Genomic DNA, 19073 nt, shown 5'->3' on the forward strand with positions numbered 1-19073 from the left:
ACCTGCGTGCAGAGCCATGACCCTCCTAAACTTGTGCCATGTTCCAGCAGCTCCAGAGACAGCCCTGACATGCCACACACCCTCTCAGCATCACCCAGACAAAGGACCCATCAGTCTGTCACAAGTCCAGCACACTTCACCACGAGCTTCTAACTCTCACAGTCCAGCCCCACACCTACATACAGCCAGCACGCAGCCTAGGAAGCAATAAGCCAACCTACTAGCCAACTGACCTCATCAACCTTAAGCAAACTGGACAATACTGGGTGCTGGGTGGAAGCCAGGGCCCTGATTCTTTCTTGACTAATTCATCAAGTGCCGGAGCATTGCTACAGCTAAATTAGCAGCACTCCTTCAAAAGATGCAGGGACAACAACCAAGCCTCATCAGCACGCTGGGCTGGCAAAATAAGCTTATTCTGCTCAAGACAAACTAAAATCTACAGCATTCTTCCAGCTTTTGAATAACATTCCTATTGGGGAAAAAAGGGAATGGCCACCCTCAGCATTTCCCCTCAGACACTGCTTCACGATCCAATTTTCAACACTTTGCAAACCAAAAGGGATTTGTCTGGAAGTCTGGATGTGGACACACCCCAGCACCAGCATCTCAAACAGCAATGCCAAACACCCGTACAGGCACACGCAGATGCCAACAGGCAAAGCGGTTACAGTTGTGCTGCAGTAAGTGTCAGGACAATTTGTTACTCCCATCCTGATAACACAGGCTTTCAGAAGAAACGGCAGACACACCATTTCAAAAGCATTTTCAACGTGGCTTTCCCCAGCCATTTCTAACAGCCCCATGATGCCGCAAAGACCAACTTCCAAATGAGAATATAAACATCATCAAGGAGCAATTTGCTCTACTCCCCGCTACTACACAGTAAGAACCGCTCAGCTAAGCCCCAGCAAATACGTAAGGAGCAAGGTGGTACCCAAACACTTCCAAATCCCACGGCTGGCAGAACACTGAAAAAAGACAATGATGCAACATAGGTGGACAAGCATGTAATGAAGAACACAGGTCTTCAAAATGAAGCAGGGAAACATGAAAGGCAGAAGACGTCCACCTTACTGGCATGCTACAAGTGTCTCTGACTAGATACACCAGGATCAGTCTCAACATGGAAAGAGCAGTTGCAGTGTCACATTTCCCTTGTTTTTATCCTATGAGGACTGCTCTCCTGGCCAGGGGAGCAGGCTTCCCCATGGCTTTCAGGAAGGAAATGAGAAAGCTGCAGCACTCCTTGTTCAGGACTGATAAATATGTTTACTTGGTCCAGCTGAGTCCTGCTGAAACTGTAGTTTATTAAGCACAGAGGGAATGGGACAGTTTGAATGAAATGCCTTGGGAAGAAAGGCTGGAAGCAGAGGGCAGGCAACCCAGCGGAACTGACACAGGGTGAGGAAGACTACATTAGAAGCCTGACCTGTAAATACTTAACACAGTACTTGAAAAGGGCAAGTAATGAGGGAGGGAGGGAGGGAGAGACACACACAAAACCCATACTATTGCACTTGTCATCTGAAGGGAGTGGACCCATCTCCTCTCCACGGGAACTCCCCACAGGGCATGCAGAGGTCCTGTCACTTCTGGCCTCATCTCAGCTAATCCCAGCTGATGAAGGATAATTGTCCACATCTTATCTGTGATGCCACCTGCCCCTTCCAGAGTAGCTAACAGCCTTGTTCTCCCAGGCAGAGACCACAACATCTTGATGTGTCTCATGTTCATGTCAGACGGGACCTTTGCAACAAGTTCACCTGAAAGCTGCAGATCAGCAGCAAGCTGTTCCAGAGCAGGGCTGAACAAATGGTCCTCTTTTAGAGAGAAACAGAGTCTTCGTTTAAAGGCTTCAAACGATGACAACCATGCTTCATGCTTTCACTCATTAAAACAGGCAGAGCTGGTTTAGTTTAAGTTTCTCAAGGGTCAACCTCTGGCCATCTTGCTGTGCAAGATGAAGACAGACCCACAGCACTGGACACCTCCATGCACACGCTAATGGCCTAAGAACCTTTTAAACCAGAGTTCACCAGGTGTTTCATTTTAAGCTCTGTGTGTTCAAGACTCAACTGTCCTAAGATCCTCTCATGCTACAATCAAGCCTTATGGAGGATGGAGACCCAAGCAACCAACCTGTGGAACAGGCATCCCATTTCCCCAGAGCACAAGAGCCAAGTCTCAAAAACCAAACCCCACCTGCATCTTAATTCCAAAGCCCTGAACACAACCCTTCATTTCCAAGGGCATTCAGCAGCATGAGGTACCTCTGCTAACACTGGGGGATGGCACAGCCATATACCTCCTTCCAAAGACCATTACTCTTTCTAGAACAAGAACGAGAAAATGCAATACTTTCATCGGATGTTAATTATCTGCCTGGAAAACATCTATGCACTACAGGTAAATCAGCCAGCACCTTGCTTCGATCCTTAAAAAACCCAAGCATTTTGCTTATTAAGAGGGAACAAAGTGTAACTGGGCTAGACTATTTCTCATTTCTAGAGAGAATGAGATTTTAATTTTCCTTCTCTCAAGAGCAGCCTGTAAGCACCCAACTGAGACCTGTTTTAACAGACCACCTTGAGAAAAAAAAAATGCAAAAAAAATTGAACTGCACAAGGAAAACCATTAAACACTCCAAATCTGGGGTATTGGCAGCAAAGGCAAAAACCCTTCATCAGATATAAGAGGGCAGTCATTGCTCAACAGAACAAATTAATGATTCTCAGTAGTGAATTTTGTTCCACTCATTCAGACACACATTAGACATCTGCCCAGATCCACACAGATAAACGCAGAGCAGCTCAGGAATACGCTGCATACAAATTGCTGAAGTGACAGCTTAGCTCATCTCAGCTGCTCGTTCCAGCAAGCCCGTTTCTAAGCAAGACCAGCCTCTTGCTGCAAATGGAGCTGCACCTCGCGTGGTGGTACCACCAGCAAATGGAAGGAGAAACTCCCTTTAAAGTGATGGCAGCTGCCCTCTGCGAACGAACAACAGGATTGCATTTCTAGGTGTTAAAAAAAAAAAAAAAATCATTTTCCCTAACCGAATCCTCCCTTGTGCTAACACGGTAGACAGGGATGTAGGCAGAAATCTCCATCCCTCCCCTGAAGTAAGCTGTTTCTACTCCTTATGGGTTTAATTGCTCCAAGCCAGGAGGGCAGGTGTGCCACGCAGCACACCTGGAAACATCTGGCAAGATAACTTCCCTTTTCACATCTGTGAAGTTAGACTTAAAACAAAGACATACCCAGCAGCTAAAGGAAAAAAAGCGAACCCCAGAAAGGGGGCCAGCCCCACACCCCACCTGGTGCAATTTTAGGACAAGAAAGAACATACAGCATGGAAAGAGACTAACGAAAGGGACAAGGGGGCAATTTCAGCACTACACCGGCACACCTGTGAGGTGCGAGGCACATCCAGGGACCACCGACACCACCAGTTACACCAAGTAGCACCACCCCAGCCCCAAACCCACGGGGATCGGCACCAGCATCCCCAGCCTGGCTGGAAAACACCCAGGGCTTAACAGCACAGGAACCCACCTTGGGCTGCCTCGCTGGTAACATTAAATATTGGAATCCCTCGGCCGGGGCATTTGGGGGATGCAACAAAGCAAGGCAACTCCAGAGCTCCGTGACCTCAATAACGTTTGCCACCCCCAAATTTCAAGGCTGGGCGTGGACAGCTCCGTTTTCTGAAACGCCTTTTCCTCATGGTTTTCTATTATTGATTAATTTATCTTTTTTAATTACAGCTGCTCCCTACCTCCCCCCTCCCCGAGGGCGGCTGCAGAAGATGGCACCGCGCCGGGGCGGGAAGGCGCTGCCCGCCCCTCCTGCCGCAGCCCCGCCGGCACAGCCCCCGGCCCCACCTGCCGCAGGGAACGGGGCAAAAAAAAAAAAAAAAATAAGGGGGTGAAAAAAGGGAGGGGGGAGAAAAAAAAATCCGCCCCCCCTCTCCCTCCTTTCCCACCGGCCACCCCGCCCCGCCGCGCACCTGCAGCCGGGCGGCAGCGCTGCCGCAGGGGACGCCCCTCGCCCTGCTGCAGCGAGCGGGCTGCCGAGGCGGCCCCCCGGGCAAAGCGGCACCGGGGGTGACACACCTCCGCGGCGATTTTTTGGGGGCTGAAAGAGTCGGGTTTGGATTTTTTATTTTTTATTTTCTCCTCTCCCCCCCGTTTCACGCTTTCGGCGAAGCAAGAAGCAGTACCAATAGACTGGGGAGAGGGGGAATCTGGCCGTACAGCAACCCTCCCACACGCTCCCCTCCCGCCGGCCGGAGGCCGTGCCCCTACCTGCCGCTGCAGGGGAGTCCGCACCGGAGCCGGGCGGCGAGTGACAGCGGCGGCGCGGGCGGGGCGGGGCGGGGGGCGGGGAGGGGCGGGGGGCGCGCGCGAGCTCCGGAACCTTCGCCGAGCCGGCGGGGGGGGGGGGGGGCGCAGCGGCAGAGCGCATGCGCCGCCCGGCTCGTACCCCCCCCCCCCCCCCTCCCCCGAGCCCTCTCCCCGGTCGAGGTCAGCGCATGCGCGGTGCGAGGGAGGGGCCGCCGCGGTCTTTTGTCTGAGGGAAGTGGGAGCGTGCGGCCCCGCCCAGCAGGGGGCGCTCGCGCGCTGCCCCTGCTCCCCTCCCCCGCCCGGTCACTCCCCCACCCGCCCCCGGCGCCATTTTGTGGTCGGCGCTGAGGGGTGCAGAGCTCGGGCTGGCTCGGGGTGTCTTGTGCCCCCGCACCGTCGGCACAGCCCAGGGGTGATGGGAGACACTGCCTCTCCCAGCCCTGGCTCCAGTTTTCTGCACAGCCTGCGTTTAGCCAGGCATCCCACACAGACACCTGCTTCAGGGGCTGGATTCATCACCTCAGTGGCTGTGCCATCAGCCACTCTCCTCAATATCCAAGGAGATGAAAATACTAATGGTTCATTAGCTGCTAACAGCATGCCCTTACCTTATTCACCAGACCCTGAGAGGAGCTACAGCATACAGCCATCTAGGTTTTAATTTCATCCACTGGTAAGCTCCACACTAACAAAGGGAAAGCTGCTTTCCCCTACACAAGGCAGGCACCTCTGTGGCCATTATCCACACACCTCTAGCTACATTTACAATGGATAGGCACTGGGATTCCACAGCATGCATGAAGGAACAGTGGTGGGCAACTTTAATTAACATCCGGTTCAGCAGACACCTGTGAGGAGGAGTCAACAGGTGACATGTTAATCACCCTGAGGCATTGGGGAGCATTTGGGTTCCCTCACCACCCAACGCAGGGCCCACAACCTTGCCTGAAGTACTGGAAAGTGAAGGGATAAGCTGAAGAAACAAGTCATATTTCCAAAAGGTCCTTCTCCAGCTTTCCTGCTTCATCTGGAACAGTAGTGAGATGCTCTGGCTCAGCTTGATTGCGTTATGGACACGGTGGAGATCCCTCAATGGAATTACTGCCTTGTGTTACAGGGTTACTATCCCTGGTAATTGGATTTAGTGGAGAAACTGCAGGAGGTATCTTCTGTCAGACAGACTTCAGGTTTCAGTTTTTCCTGAGAAACATTGAGGTGCAAATCAAGGGCAAGTGTCCAGTCTAAGAACAGGCTTCTGGCAGAGGTTGTGAAGGGGAAAGCTCAACAGGGGAAAAGAGAAACAGATGTGGAGCCTTTAGCACCAGAGGTTTTTGAAAGCAGCCTGGGTTGGAAATGGTCCATCTTGGTTAGAATAAAGGCCTATGGAGAGTCAAAGCCCTTGTCTTACTACAGTATCAATAACTGCAGAAGTACAAAGTACAGTCATATGAGGGGAAAAAAAAAATCTGGATTTGTGAACATGGAACACTGAGATAGTTTTTTTCAGGTCAATAGAAACAGGTGAGGCATCTAAAGCCAGGAGAATGGCTCTTTTCTGCCCATTTTAAAACTGGCTAAAAAGTACCCACTATAAATTAGTTGGAGAATTTTCCTAGGGTAGGCACAGCTTCCCTCAAAAAAATATCACTGCTTTGGGGATCGTAAAATAAATACTGCAGTGCTACAAGGGGATCCATCCTTGTGAGACAAGGAGGAAACAAACTGAATTTGAACTTGCAGTGCAAGCAGCTGGAGTCCAATTCTGGAACAGCAGCTCTTCCTACAGGCAGTACAGATGTACCAGGAACACAAATACTGACTGCAAATCAGCTGAACATCCTCTAACAGGACTCTTTCTTCATCTAAAGACAAAACTAAAACGGACTCCCCACCCTCATTTAACACCTGGCTTTCTAAAGTCATCTCAAAGCTCCATTTTGCCTGAGGTCTTGGCTCACCAGGCACCAAGTCCCTTTCAGATCCAAGAAATCATGGGCTGGGAAGCATCATTAGACAGTCCCAGCTGATGTTCAGGCACAGCCACTCTTACCACATTCTGGCCATTTAGAAGATCTGTTGGCAAAGGCTAGTCAAGAATTAAATGCATCAACTGATGGATCACAGTACTACCAGTCTCAAGTAAAACAGCAGTGATTCCTCACAGCCAGTCCTCCAGGACTGTGATCACACAAGTGAGCACCTTCCTGTCCTGGCCCAGGGCACAGCCACGGAAGCCTGGTGGCGCAGTACTTGAAAATAAGAGTATCATAAGAAGTATTATCTAGAAAAGGCACAATGAGCATCTTGCTGTTTAATTCCATGTGTGTTTAGAGACATGGAGGTACATGGATCTTCTTGGTAAACAAGATTACTGCAAAGAAACAATCAAATCTATATCCAGCTTCTCCTTCTTACCAACACCCTGCGGGGTCAAAAACATGAGCTGAATGTCCAGGTCAGAGGGGTAGCAACTGGGAGAAGATTCCCTCCCTTCTTCAGGTGCCCTCACTCCCTACATCTTAACACACACATCTCTGGCTTGCTGCAGATCCATCCCTTTGATGCAAAGCCCCACTGTGCAGCAAGACACTCATTTTGTACTACATCTCAGGCACAGCAGCCCTCCACCTCCACTACCTGCACCAGCAGGCGCACACTGTTTTGTATAGGATGGAAGCATGATGCTGCTGCATCAATACCAAGATGTTACAGGAACTACTGGAGCAGTCCGAGTCCCAAAGTGCAGCTGAGTGCTCTGAGCCCCAAGTGGAATGAGCTCATGGCAATTGACAGATCTTGCGCTGGCCAAGAACTGCAGAGAAACACTCTGTAGGCAGATTTCTTACCTGTACGCACAGCAGGCTGACAGCCGATATAGACTTTAATTACTGCACAGAGCTTTTCTGGCCACTTCATGTTCATAGGGTGGTTTTGTTTATACGAAAAAGGATCTGTGAATTTATCCTACCATTCTAACTCAGTCTAGGCTTTTTCTTCCCCTTCATTCCTTTTGGCCCATACTGCTGCTAGGTGGAAGCAAGACACTACTTTTAACATCAAATTATAAAGGAAACCTTTAGGGAGGAAAGCATTAAGCCTTTATCTTCCATACTTGTTTCTTCATCCATAAGACAAGGCCCATTTTCCTCACAGGTGAGTTTTGTAACCTCTTTCACAACTGTATCAAGGTTTTACCTGGCAGGTGATAGATACAGAAGGTAGGGGACAATTTCTCAGCCCTCACCTGCAGTGGGAATTGACCTGCAGAATCACAATTGTGTTATGAATTCTGGGTTATAGTGGTTTTAAGTCTGATGTCCCCAGGGCCTCATCTGTCCACAAGCTGCTTCATTTCAGTCACTTAATTCAGATTAAGCATGGCTTTTGCAAAACCATAATGATCCTAGCTGAAAGAAATACTCAAATTCTGCACTAGCTTAATTCCATCACAGTACTACTACTCAGACCCGTTTTGCAACCTGGCCCTTAAAGTTCGCCTAAACAATGGAAATGGGCTAATCCCTTCCAAAATGGTTTCCAGCAAGGAGACAGGATTGATTTTTCCGAAACAACTCCAGATGCTATTGCATGCTGAGAGACCACAGGATGAGCCCTTCCTAAATAAGGAAGCCCCAGGGAGACGCAGCCCCCAGACTTGCTTCCCAGGCCACAGCCGCTAGTGCGGACATGGCATCGGAACAGGGAGCCAGCTGGGTTTCCAAAGCCCACCATCCTTTGAAGCCTCTCCATGGAGATCGCAGCAGGGAGCTGGGCGTTACACAAGCAGTCTTCCCAGCCATGCTTGTACACTGTTAGTAACAGCAGGCAGTACCCAGGCCTGCGCTGAGCAGACCAGAACAAGACTCATGCAAACCTTCACCAGCAGCTCTGACTCTGCGTGTAACTTCACAGCTCAAGAGGGGATTAGAGCTCAGCTGGCTCTGTTCCCCACAAGTTGAAACCAAATGCACATATTTGCAACTCGGACACAGTTCTCTCCAACTGAAGTCAACTTGCGTTTCATTTTCACAGGCAATTGGAGCACGATACACCCCTATAACTCCCGCTGAGGCCAGCAGTATTGCAAAAATGTAAATCAGAGACACCCTCAGTGGTAGGACAGCGCAGGCAGTGAGCAGGCCGTGACTCAGCAGAAAGAGCTAGCCAGCAAGGTCTTCACCTCTCAGCAGCACAGAGCACGGGAAAAAACAAATTCACCATGTTCCCTCTGATCACTTTAGCAAGTGGAGACCTGACAATTGAGACTGAGGCACTTAGACCATCTTATACACTTTCCTCTTGCCCCCACCCCAGCTGGAAAAAGATTTTTTCTTTTTCTGTCCTTTTTCTTTTCAGTTGAGCAGTGTGGAAGGCATGCAGAGCCCAACACCTACAAATAGAAGATATAAGACCCAATACCCCAAGGATATATTTTTTTTAATTAATCATTATTCTATTTCTAATTTACCCACTACAATGTGCTTTCCAGATCGTTTAAACCCTGTGTATCTGTAACAGGCAGAGTTGACTCATTAGGGAGTTACAGGATATATTCACCTACATGACCTTGTGGGAATTATTAGGTTCCTAGCCTCACATTACAAAGTCAAGACTCACTTGGACCTGGTATCAAGGAAGGGCAGCAAGTGCTTGCAGGGAGTTTGGGATGCCCTTTACATCTGTGCACCCAGGCTAACAGCCCCAGCAGCTCTTCTCCCTCAAGCACAAACCCAGGGTGCCTAAAGCCTCTACCCAGTTGCCAGCAGCAGCTCACAGGGCTGAAGCCTGGTCACTGCTCCTGACATTAGCTGACACCTTTGTTGACAAACTTCAGAGATGCCAGCAGCCAGAAGGGACTTTGTTCCTGGAGGAGACCAGCCACCACAGCTCTGCCGGTTCTGCAGCGAGACAGGGAACATCGCTTTGGGGCAAAACAGGCTGCTTACAAAATACCACTGTGTCTGCAGACTCTGCAGCCCTAGACTGCTCCTGCTTAGCCCAGGCAGAGTCTGCTGGTGGTCATCTGTAGATTGCGTGTCCTTGAAGTCTTTCCTGTTCTTGCCACAGGATGGCACTCACGGGGGAGCAGAGAGGGGTGTAGGCACCAGTGCAGCCTCTAATCCTTGAGTTTAAGTCAGGACAAAAGTTCAGTCCTACTCTAAAGTTAGGTAGAGGATTCCATTATGCAGTGCCACTAACAGGTTTTGTGGTGAAGTTATCACATGCACACAAGTGCAGAATCACCAGGAACCTCTAGCTTGCATGTTACCAGGAGGACACACCAGCTGGAGCACCACTACTACCTTGTCCCACTTCTGCCCCAGGCACCCACAGTCAGCCACCACTTGTCACCTGCTGGGGCTGTGAGGGGCCAGGGCAGAGCCTGTGCTCCTTGGCAGCGTCCATCCAGGTTTCAGAGGGGCTTTGAGAGCCATCTGCTGTTACCAGCTCACATTACAGCATGAGGCAACACCATCATCGGTGGGGTGCAAGGACACCCTTCAGCACTGCTCTGCTACTCTCCCATCAGCCCATGAACAAGCAAGCTTAAAGCACCTTCTCTAGATTAAAATGCTAACAGAAATAAACCACCTCGGAGAACTCACTTCTTCGCACAAAAGGACTTGGGACTCTCCACAGGAAACACCAGCACATTCAATACAGTGCAAAGAGCAAACTTAAGGCAACTACATTAAGCAGAGAGAGGATTTTAGCCTCCCAGACAAGGCAAGTCCCAAATTTAAGCCACAACTCCTACAGGAGCAGGTAGAAGTAACAGAGAATTTGCCAACATTTTTACCTGTTGATAGAAATATGAGCTACCACCAGACTCTATAGCAGCCCATTTTGAGGGGTGCAGCTCTAAGCATAACAGCACATTTTTAACTGCATCTTTATTCTAAGACCAGAGAAGGGCCTTAAGAACCCTCTTCTCACACTTGTTCATAAGTAAAGCCACCCTTAGGTAGGAGGTCTACAAATACAAAAGACAACCTGTAGCCCTTCAACTAAAAGATTTTCCAGCTATGTAACACACAGCAAAATAGCAAAAAAAAAAACCCCAAAGCTCTTAACATATCACATATATCTCTTTTTGGGCCCAAACCCCCATTCCCCTCAAAGCACACACCAACCCACAGCCTATCTCCCTGGGGGCTCTCGTAGCCAGCATTATATCGGCCCCAATGCTCCCGCCTCCTCAGCCTGTTTTGGGTTAAAAGGCCTCAGCTGGCCCCCCCCCACACACCTCAGAAGGGGGAGTGGGGTGGGAGCTGGCTCTTGGTGCACCACTCCCCCTGCAGCAGCACCTCTGAGGAGATGATTCCTCTTTGCTATTCCTGGTACCAGTAGGACCAGGCTATGGAAACACCTGCCCTGCAGAGCATCCTTGCTGCAATCCCAGCTGCGGCTGCTGCACATGGAGAAGCCGCCTCTCTGCTCATGGGGTGAGGTTTGTGCTGCACCAGCTGTGCTGTTGCCCTTGCTTAGGTTAAATCCCAAAACTTCCGCAGCTTTGGCCATGGCGCTGCGTGGAGGAGGGTCTAGCTTTAACCTCTAGGCTTGGCTTCCAATGCTGGACAAAATCCAGCCCTTTTCCTGGGTGACAGCAGAGGTGAAGCAAGAGACTGCAAAAGGAAGGGGTAGATGTGTGCTTGCTGTGTTTGGGCCAGCTTTGGCTTCGAGGGAACTAACGGGTTTTCTTCCTCGTTAGCAGTCAGTGGAGCAGCGCAGAGCCTGGCTCAGTGCCTTGGGAAGAAGCAGCACAGCACCACGCACGTAACGGGGCATCTCCTGCACGTTGGGTCCCGGATGAGTCCCATCTCCTGACCTGCCCCGGCACGCACCGTAGGGAACGCTGAGTGCCGCCTGCCTCTGGTACAGCCAGCGTGCAAACCCCACCGCCTCCAGTGTGGTGAGTGTGCAAACCCCCATGGCCCTGGGATGGTGAGCATGACAGTCCCAAGGCTTCCAGCACAGCAAGTGTGCAAGGCACCCCTCTGTCAGCAAGGCGAGGGAGAGTGTGCAAGGTGCCTCTCTGTCAGCATGGCAAGGGCAAGCGTGCAAGGTACCCCTCTGCCAGCACAGGGAGGGTGAGTGTACAAGGCGTTCCTCTGCTAGTATGATGAGTGTGCAAGGGGCCCCTCTGCCAGCATGGCAAGGGCAAGTGTGCAAGGTATCCCCTCTGACAGCACGGTGAAAGTGAGTGTGCAAAGTGCCCCTCTGCCAGCACAGCGAGGGTGAGTGTACAAGGTGCTCCTCTGCTAGTATGGCGAGTGTGCAAAGGGCCCCTCTGCCAGCATGGCAAGGACAAGTGTGCAAGGCGCCCCTCTGCCAGCGCGGTGAGGATGAGTGTGCAAGGTGCTCCTCTGATAGTATGACAAGTGTGCAAGGCGACCCTCTGCCAGCAGGGTGAGGACGAGTGTGCAAGGCGCCCCTCTGCCAGCACGCTGAGTGTGCAAGGTGCCCCTCTGCTAGTATGGTGAGGACGAGTGTGCAAGTCGCCCCTCTGCCAGCACGCTGAGTGTGCAAGGCGCTCCCCGGCGCGCGGGCGCCCCCGCGGGTGCCGCCGCCCCCCCCTTCCCCTTCCCCTCCCCGGCAGGGGGCGCAGGGGCGCGCGAGCGGCAGGGCGCATGCGCGGGCTGCCGGCGCGGGGCGGAAGTGGCGCGCGGGCCGGCGCGCGGCGGTGGGGCACGGAGCGCCCATGGGGCTCCTTAAAGGCGCCGCCGCCGCCACCACCCGCCCCCCTCCCGGTCCCGGCGGAGGGAAACGCCGCACGTGGCTGGAATGAACAGGTGGGGCGCGGCCCCTCCCCCCCCCCGGTGACCCCCCCCTCTTTCCCCCATCTCCCACTCCCCTCCGTGACCCGGCACGCACGGCCGCTGCCTCAGTTTCCCCCGGTACCGGGGGTCGTACGGCCGTGCTGGGGGTAGAGGCGGCCGCGGGCCCTCCCCATGGGGTCCCGGCCTTGCTGGGAGGGTGCGGGGGGAACGGGGCCCCGGGGGGGTGGGGGGGTGGTGGTGCAAACCCCAGGACACGGGGTGCAAAGCCTGGGGGGGGGGGGGGGGCGGGGGTGCAAGCCCCGGCGGAGGGAGTACGGCGCTGGGCTGGGGGCTACGAGCCTGAGGGAGGGGGTGCAAACCTTGGAGGGGGGCTGCAGGCCCCAGGTAGGATTGCAAGCTGCAGCATGGGGAGGGGGGGCTTCCCCACGTCCGTGGGGGGTTCCCCGTGACAGCGAGCCAGGCTGGGTGCATCAGCTGCAGCATCTGTCGTTGTCCCCTCCCTGCGAGGACGGTTTGTCCCCCGGGCCACCCACGGAGGGGGGGTGGTGGATGCGGTGGGTCCCATGGTTGAGTCCGCCCTCCCCAGAAGCGCTAGCAGCCGTCCCTGCCTGTTTGGGCAGCACCCGGGTCCTGCCCGAACCAGGGTGGCATTAGGCAGGGGTGTGCCCAGGCAGGATGAGACCCCTGGTGCTGTTCAGGCACTTCCAGAGATGGGGCAGGGGCGGGACACACACCCCCACAGAGCCTCACAGCCCCAGGCTGGAGCAGCCCAGGTGCTGGGAAGCACCTGAGGGGTCTGCCTGCAGGATTTCCATCAGTGTTCCCTCTCGCTCAGGCTCGAACACCCAGCTGGGCCCTTCCTGCGCGGGAAGAGGCTGCTGAGCTCCTCATGTCCCCTGGAGCTTCTTGCCTTTATCGTCTTAATACATATTTGCTTTTTTTTTTTCCCCCCTCCCTCTTTGTATCAAGCATCACAGCGCTGTACCCAGACCCACCAGTGCTCCGGACCAAGCGGTGGGGTCTGGGTCATGGTTTTAGGGGCTTATATTTTTTCCTGGATGGAAAAGGGAGCAGCTTGCAGCTGAGAAGGGAGCTTGGATGTGGCCAGGAAGGCCTTGCTGGTGCCCTGGAGGTGCTCCGCTCCCCCCTTACAGCAAGGGAGACGGCCGTGTTGTGGCACGTATAAATAGCTTTAAGCCATTCAGGTGTTGCAGTGCTGTGAGCAAGAGATTTTCCCCTTGCTTGCGTAAGGGTTTATGTGGAGGGAAGGATCCGGCGCTGGGGCGAGTGCCCTGCCCATGGCATGGTTTTGCAATGGCTGTGTGGTCCGCGGGGAGCGTGCCAGGGTGCTGCGTCGCCTCGCTGCTGTCCCGTGACAGGCACAATGGGACCCATGCCCACCCCGCAAACAGCACCCGGCTCTCCCGGTGGGGCTGGTTTCTGTGACTCCAGGATAGACCCGTTCCCGCTTGCAGCCTTGGGCACCTAACAAGTCTGAAGCCTGTAATTGAGAGATTTGTGACTGCTCTGACCTTGCAAATTGCTGAGTCAGATGGCGAAGGGTGTTTTTTTTTTTCCTGCATTCCCTGGCTTTAAAAAAAAAAAAAAGTGGGTTCACGAAGCCTGGAAGCCTTTCTGCCAGCCCCGTCCCAGCATGAGGACTGTCCCCAGGCTGCGGCGAGGGGGAGCAGCTGGTCCTGAGTGTGCACAGCATGCTTGGGCTCGCTTCTCCGCGTCCTCCTCTCGCAGGAAGGGTGCGATATCCCCTGCTTCCCGAGGGCAGAGACGCTGGCCCTGGGGGCCACAGCTTTGCCAAGCCTCAGCGGGGGGAGCAGCAGCAGGGCGGGGGAGGCATGCAGAAGGTTTTGGACTTGCAAACCTTTTTTAGGGTGCTTGTTGCAAGCTTGCAACCCCTGTGCGAGGAGGGAGATCCCCCCCTCCTCAGGTGTCCCGCCATGGCTGCATTGGGCTCTGCTCCCTTCTCAGCCAGGGCTGGGGGTGGCTGCTGTGGTGTGGCTGGTCTTTGGACTTTGTTCCTTCCTGTCCCTTAATTTTCCAAGTGCAGGGCGGGGATAATCCTCCCTCCCCAAGAACACGGAAGGCTGTCCTGGACCATCCCCACCTCTCCAGCAAGTCTGGGCCTGCTGCCAGCGGTGGGGCCAGGGGGGGGTGTTATCGGGGTGAGCCGGCCCCAGGAGCGGTCCCTGTCCCCCCCACCCCAGGACAGCATGATTACGGGGGGGGCTGTGCCTGCCCTGTGCCATGCCGATAGCAAGGCTGGAGGTGGGACGCCTGTGCTCACACTGATGGAGTGGGGATGCTGGGGCGGGGGGGGGGGGAGCTCCTCGGGGAGCCATCACTCATCCCTGGGCAGGGACCCCCCCAGGAGCACCCCAGGCCTTGAGCATCCCCCCTCCATGTGTTGCAGGGGGCCAGTGCCATGGCTGAGAAGACATCACCGAGCCCCGGCGGGGGCATCACGCCGCTGCAGCAGATGCTGGCCTCGGGGACGGGGGCCATCCTCACCTCCCTCTTCGGTGAGGACCATGGGGAGTGGGTGGGTGCCAGGGGGCTGGCGCAATGCGGTGTGGCTGAAGGATGGTGTTGTTTCAGTGACGCCGCTGGACGTGGTGAAGATCCGGCTGCAGGCCCAGAGGACCCCCTTCTCCAAAGGTAACCCTGCTCAGGGCAGGGTGGGGGTCTCCGGCCAGCCCCCCACCCCCCAGTCAGCCAGCGAGCAGCCCACGTGGATGTCTCGGTTGGCAGAGCTGGTGACGATGGGGACTTCTCGGCTCTTGAGCGTGGGGCCATCGCGAGGTGGCAGGTTACCATGGGCCCCTTGTCCTGATGGGCTCAGGGGGCCCCGCTGGGGGAGCTGGGCTGATGCTTCGCTCAGTCCTTCCCCCTCTGCAGCCCCATGCTGATGCTAGTGGGGTCAGTGCTGTGCCCGGCAGCCCCCTGCCCAGCAGGGAGCGGGGTGGAAGGGCTCAGCCTGCTCTGGCTGCTCGCTCTTTCCCCCGCTGCCTTTGTGCCTGTCTCCATGCTGCTCCCCATAGCTTTTGTGGGGCAGGAGAGACCCTGTGGGCTCTGCCTCCCTCCCTACGGGGCCGGTAGGCTGGGGCTAGTCCCAAGGGACTGGTTTGGTGATAGTAGGGACTGCTTGGGAAGTGGCTGCAGGGGCATGCATTCCTTTCACTCATGGAGCTCTCCCACTGCCTGGCTCGGAGCTGCAGCACACACGTGTGCCCCAGCCCGGGGAGGTGGCACATCCCCCGTGTCATCGCTCAGTGTGTCCCCCGTTGTGTGTTTCAGCGTTGCCAGTGCGATCTGTGCCCTGGGGCGCTCAGCAGGCCACATGTGAGTATGCCCAGGGGCTCCAGGCAGCTCCTGCCACCAGCGGCTTTGCTTTCCCGAGCCTTGACCCTGGTTCGCTTCCCCGCTGGTGGTGGCTTGGGCTCCTCTGGCTAAGAGGACATCCCTCTCCCGTGTGGGGGCTGTGATCATCCCCCAGCCCCACAGCTGCTCCTGCAGCCCTGCTTTTGGGCTGGCTGTGCAACATCCCCGCTGGGTCCTTGCCCAGGGGGTCTGCTGTGGGTCTGTTGTGCAACAGGTCTGTCTGTCTGTGGTCCCCCTGTCCTTGCCCTGTCTTGTCACTCTGTCCTGTTGCTACATCAAAGTCCCCTTGGGTCTCCGCTGCCCTGCTTGTTCCCTGCTGCCCGGCATCCCTGTGCCTGGTCCAAGAGCACGGTGGAGGGGCCGTGCTGGTTCCCCGTGATGGCATCCCCACTCTGCCGGGACAGTGGAGCTGACGCCGAGCAAGGCATAAACCTCTCCTGCTGCTGGCAATGGCTCCTGCCATGTCCCTGTCCCTGCAGTGGGGCTGGATGCCCACTGCCCCTTGGGCCTGCCTGTGGTCAGACCCTTGCTGGAGGGTGATCCCTCTCCTGGCCTTGGTCTCGGTTTGGAAGAGATGATGGTTTCGCGGATTAAATGGGCTGGGCATGGGGCAGAGGGGAAGGGTCTCCTGTCTAATGGTGATGTTGTTGCCTTCCCCCCCAGGGAAGTGTTTCCTCTACTGCAATGGGCTCATGGACCATCTGTATGTCTGCCAGAATGGCAACGGCTGCACCGCCTGGTACAAGGCCCCCACCCACTTCACGGGCACACTGGTAGGGGCTGTGGGCACAGGGAGGGTGGGCAGGGGCCTCCCTGTCCCAGAGAGGGGGTCGGGGTGTTTGCTGGGGGGCTGCTTGCCCATCTCCCCCCTTTAACCCCTGTCCCTGGTGCTCCACTTTCCCCAGGATGCTTTTGTGAAGATCACACGCTACGAGGGCATCAGGTCTCTGTGGAGCGGCTTGCCACCCACCCTGTGAGTTTCGACCCTGCCTGGGGGGGGGGGTGTCTGGGTGCTAATGCCTGCCCAGGCACATGGGCATCTGCCCCAAGCCTCCTGCCAGCCCCCAGGGAGGGCATGCATGCCCCTCACACCCCTCCTCCTTGGCAGGGTCATGGCTGTGCCAGCCACCGTCATTTATTTCACCACCTACGACCAGCTCCGGGACTACCTGCGTGCTCAGACGGGAAGCCGGGGGCACCACATCCCCTTGCTGGCTGGGGCCCTTGCCAGGCGTGAGTACCCCTCTGTGGGCATCTCCCCCATGCCCACCCTGCGTCCTTGCAGGAGAGCACAGCAGGTCTCTTGGCTGTTGGTGCCTGCATTCAGCGCCTGGCTCTCCTGGCATGGTGCTCTGATGGCTCCAATGCCCCCTGATGCCCGATGTCCCCTCTGTTGCAGTGGGTGCTGTGACGGTCATCAGCCCCTTGGAGCTCATCCGCACCAAGATGCAGTCCCGGCAGCTCAGCTACCGGGAACTGGGTGTCTGCATCCAGTCGGCGGTGGCTCAGGATGGCTGGCTGTCCCTCTGGAGGGGCTGGGGACCCACCGTGCTGCGAGATGTCCCCTTCTCAGGTATGGCTGTGGGGGGACGGGCTGAGAAGTGGCACTGGGAGATGGGGGTGGGGACGAGCACGGGCCAGGGCAGCCCTGTGCAGGGTGAGGAAGGAGGTTGGTGTGTCTGGGGTACTTTGTCATAGCAGTGGTGTTTCTCATCTCCTCCCAGCTCTCTACTGGTTTAACTATGAGGTGGTGAAGGAATGGCTCTGCAGGCAGGCCCGGCTGGACGAGGCCACGTTCATGATCAGCTTCACATCTGGGGCCGTCTCTGGGACGGTGAGTTTGGGGCCCTGGGGTCTGCGCTGCGCAGGGGCTCACTCAGCCGTGAGCCGGGGGAATGGCCCCCACGGGGAGCAAGGGATGGGGCTGGGTTGGCACCAGGAGGTGACAGCAGAGCCGGCACTGGGCAGGGATGGTGACATTCCAGCTCACCGCCTGGCTGCTGGCCCTGCAGGTGGCTGCAGTGCTGACGCTGCCCTTTGATGTGGTGAAGACCCAGCGGCAGATTGAGCTGGGAGACAGCGAGGTGCACCCAGGTGAGGGGCTGGGCTCTGGGCAGATGCCTGGGGGGCAACCAGGACTCCCTGGTGGGTACATGGGCATCCCCAGACCCTCACCCGCTCCCCTTTCCCCGCAGTCACAGCCTCGAAGCCTTCCTCCACCTGGCTGCTCATGCAGCGCATCCGTGCCGAGTCTGGCACTCGGGGGCTGTTTGCAGGTAAGGACGTGCCCCCAGCCCTGGGCTGGGGTTTACTGGTGCCCTGGTGTCACCGAGGGGCTAACAGGTTTGTCCTTGCAGGCTTCCTGCCCCGTGTCATTAAGGTGGCACCCGCCTGCGCCATCATGATCAGCACCTACGAATTTGGCAAGACCTTCTTCCAGAAGCTGAACCAGGAGCGGCGGCTGCGTGGGTTGTGAGCTGGGGCTGGGGCAGGGCTGGATGTGGCCGGTGCCCTGGGGGACAGTGCCGACCCTGCTCCTGGCAAGGCACCTCGGGAACAGCGAACCGCACTCGGCTGTGCAAAAAGCCCAAGTGCCTTCGTGCTGCGCTCTGCCTCCCCGCTGCCTGCGCACAGAGGCAGGGCCAGCCCGGCCCCGTTCTCCATCCCCACCTGCACTGGGGGGCATCTGTGCCTCTGCTGCTGTGACACTGGGGAGGATGTGGAGTCCCCCACACTCATCCCTTGAGGCTGGACAGATGCTGCTGCTGGATTTACGGACGCTCTGGCAAGGACAGGGTGCCCCAGGAGACTCGGCAGGGCAGGAGATGGGAGCTGGGGCTCTGTCGAGGACCAAACCCTCGGGGGGGCTTCTCTGCATGTCTGCCTGGGCCCCCCAGCCCTGCTCCAGCTGGGGGTCTGCCCCTCCTTGCCATCAGTCACGCACAGCATCCCCTTGCCAGCTCTGTGTGGCATGGGGACACGTCAGGACCCTCTCCCTGCCTCTGGACCTCCCCTCCCACTCGGGGTGTCCCTGTCCCCATCCCCTGGCAGACCCTGGACTCGGACCCTGTGTGGGGACAGACCTCGCTGCTGCTCTGGGGGGGCCGGCAGGCATAATAGCAACCTCTGCCTATGCCCCCTCCCTTCACCGCGAGGGCCTGCCCCAGCATTGTGCCCCATGTCAGGTGCTGCCCCAGCTTGCCCCGGGGTTCCAGGGGGGAATAACTTCTCTTATTTTCTTAAATAAAAAAAATATTATTTGTCTCTTAAGGCAAGGATTTCTTTCCCTGCTCCCTGCACGCTGGGGCTGTGGAAGGCATCCCCATGGGTGACAGGAGTGTCCCTGCTGCATGGGCACAGTGCTGTCATCCACTAGGTCCTTGCTGGGCTTTGAGTGGGGGGTAAGGAGACCCCAGGACCTCCCTGCTACCTGCAGCAGCAACCTGCTCTTGATGGGGCAGGGACTGCCCTATCCTTGGGTGACCTGCTGTGTCCCAAAGGTGTTCTCCCTGCCCTGATGGTCTGGGGTGGAGGGCTGGAGGAGGCT

At 56.1% G+C, this 19073-nt stretch overlaps 2 protein-coding genes across 23 annotated transcripts in view; one reads left to right on the top strand and one right to left on the bottom strand.

Annotated features, from left to right (window-relative positions):
* MAPT (microtubule associated protein tau) overlaps nucleotides 1-4399 on the bottom strand; it is a 51638-nt gene extending 47239 nt beyond the window's left edge. For 18 of the 19 annotated variants that reach the window (XM_049800856.1, XM_049800855.1, XM_049800851.1 and 15 more), the window contains exon 1: nucleotides 4311-4399. The gene's annotated coding sequence lies outside the window, so the exon portion shown is untranslated. Of the gene's footprint in view, nucleotides 1-3558; nucleotides 4265-4310 lie in introns of those variants that run through there. The other variant, XM_049800839.1, reaches the window with a different exon arrangement.
* A 7589-nt stretch (nucleotides 4400-11988) lies between these two features.
* SLC25A39 (solute carrier family 25 member 39) lies at nucleotides 11989-18796 on the top strand. 4 transcript variants are annotated; one of them, XM_049800887.1, is made up of 12 exons: nucleotides 11989-12142; nucleotides 14559-14667; nucleotides 14744-14803; nucleotides 15443-15487; nucleotides 16190-16299; nucleotides 16432-16499; nucleotides 16635-16759; nucleotides 16926-17099; nucleotides 17251-17360; nucleotides 17539-17620; nucleotides 17722-17802; nucleotides 17884-18796. In XM_049800887.1, exons 2-12 carry the CDS (start codon nucleotides 14571-14573, stop codon nucleotides 18000-18002), a joined length of 1071 nt encoding a protein of 356 aa, XP_049656844.1. In that variant the 5' UTR covers nucleotides 11989-12142; nucleotides 14559-14570; the 3' UTR covers nucleotides 18003-18796. The 4 variants fall into 4 exon arrangements, with proteins under 4 accessions (XP_049656844.1, XP_049656845.1, XP_049656846.1 ...); XM_049800888.1 differs by having other exon boundaries at nucleotides 14767-14803; XM_049800889.1 differs by lacking the exon at nucleotides 15443-15487.
* The last annotated feature ends 277 nt before the right edge of the window (nucleotides 18797-19073 follow it).

Source organism: Accipiter gentilis, chromosome 5 (assembly GCF_929443795.1).
Source record: "Accipiter gentilis chromosome 5, bAccGen1.1, whole genome shotgun sequence".
NCBI classification, from domain to species: Eukaryota; Metazoa; Chordata; class Aves; order Accipitriformes; family Accipitridae; genus Astur; species Astur gentilis.

Bases quoted from the DNA above. Each gene is read 5' to 3' on its own strand.
- SLC25A39 (XM_049800887.1), top strand. From the start codon at position 14,571: ATGGCTGAGAAGACATCACCGAGCCCCGGCGGGGGCATCACGCCGCTG. The intron at 14,668-14,743 runs GTGAGGACCATG...GTGTTGTTTCAG, and splicing joins CATCCTCACCTCCCTCTTCG to TGACGCCGCTGGACGTGGTG. The intron at 16,760-16,925 runs GTGAGTACCCCT...CCTCTGTTGCAG, and splicing joins GGCTGGGGCCCTTGCCAGGC to TGGGTGCTGTGACGGTCATC.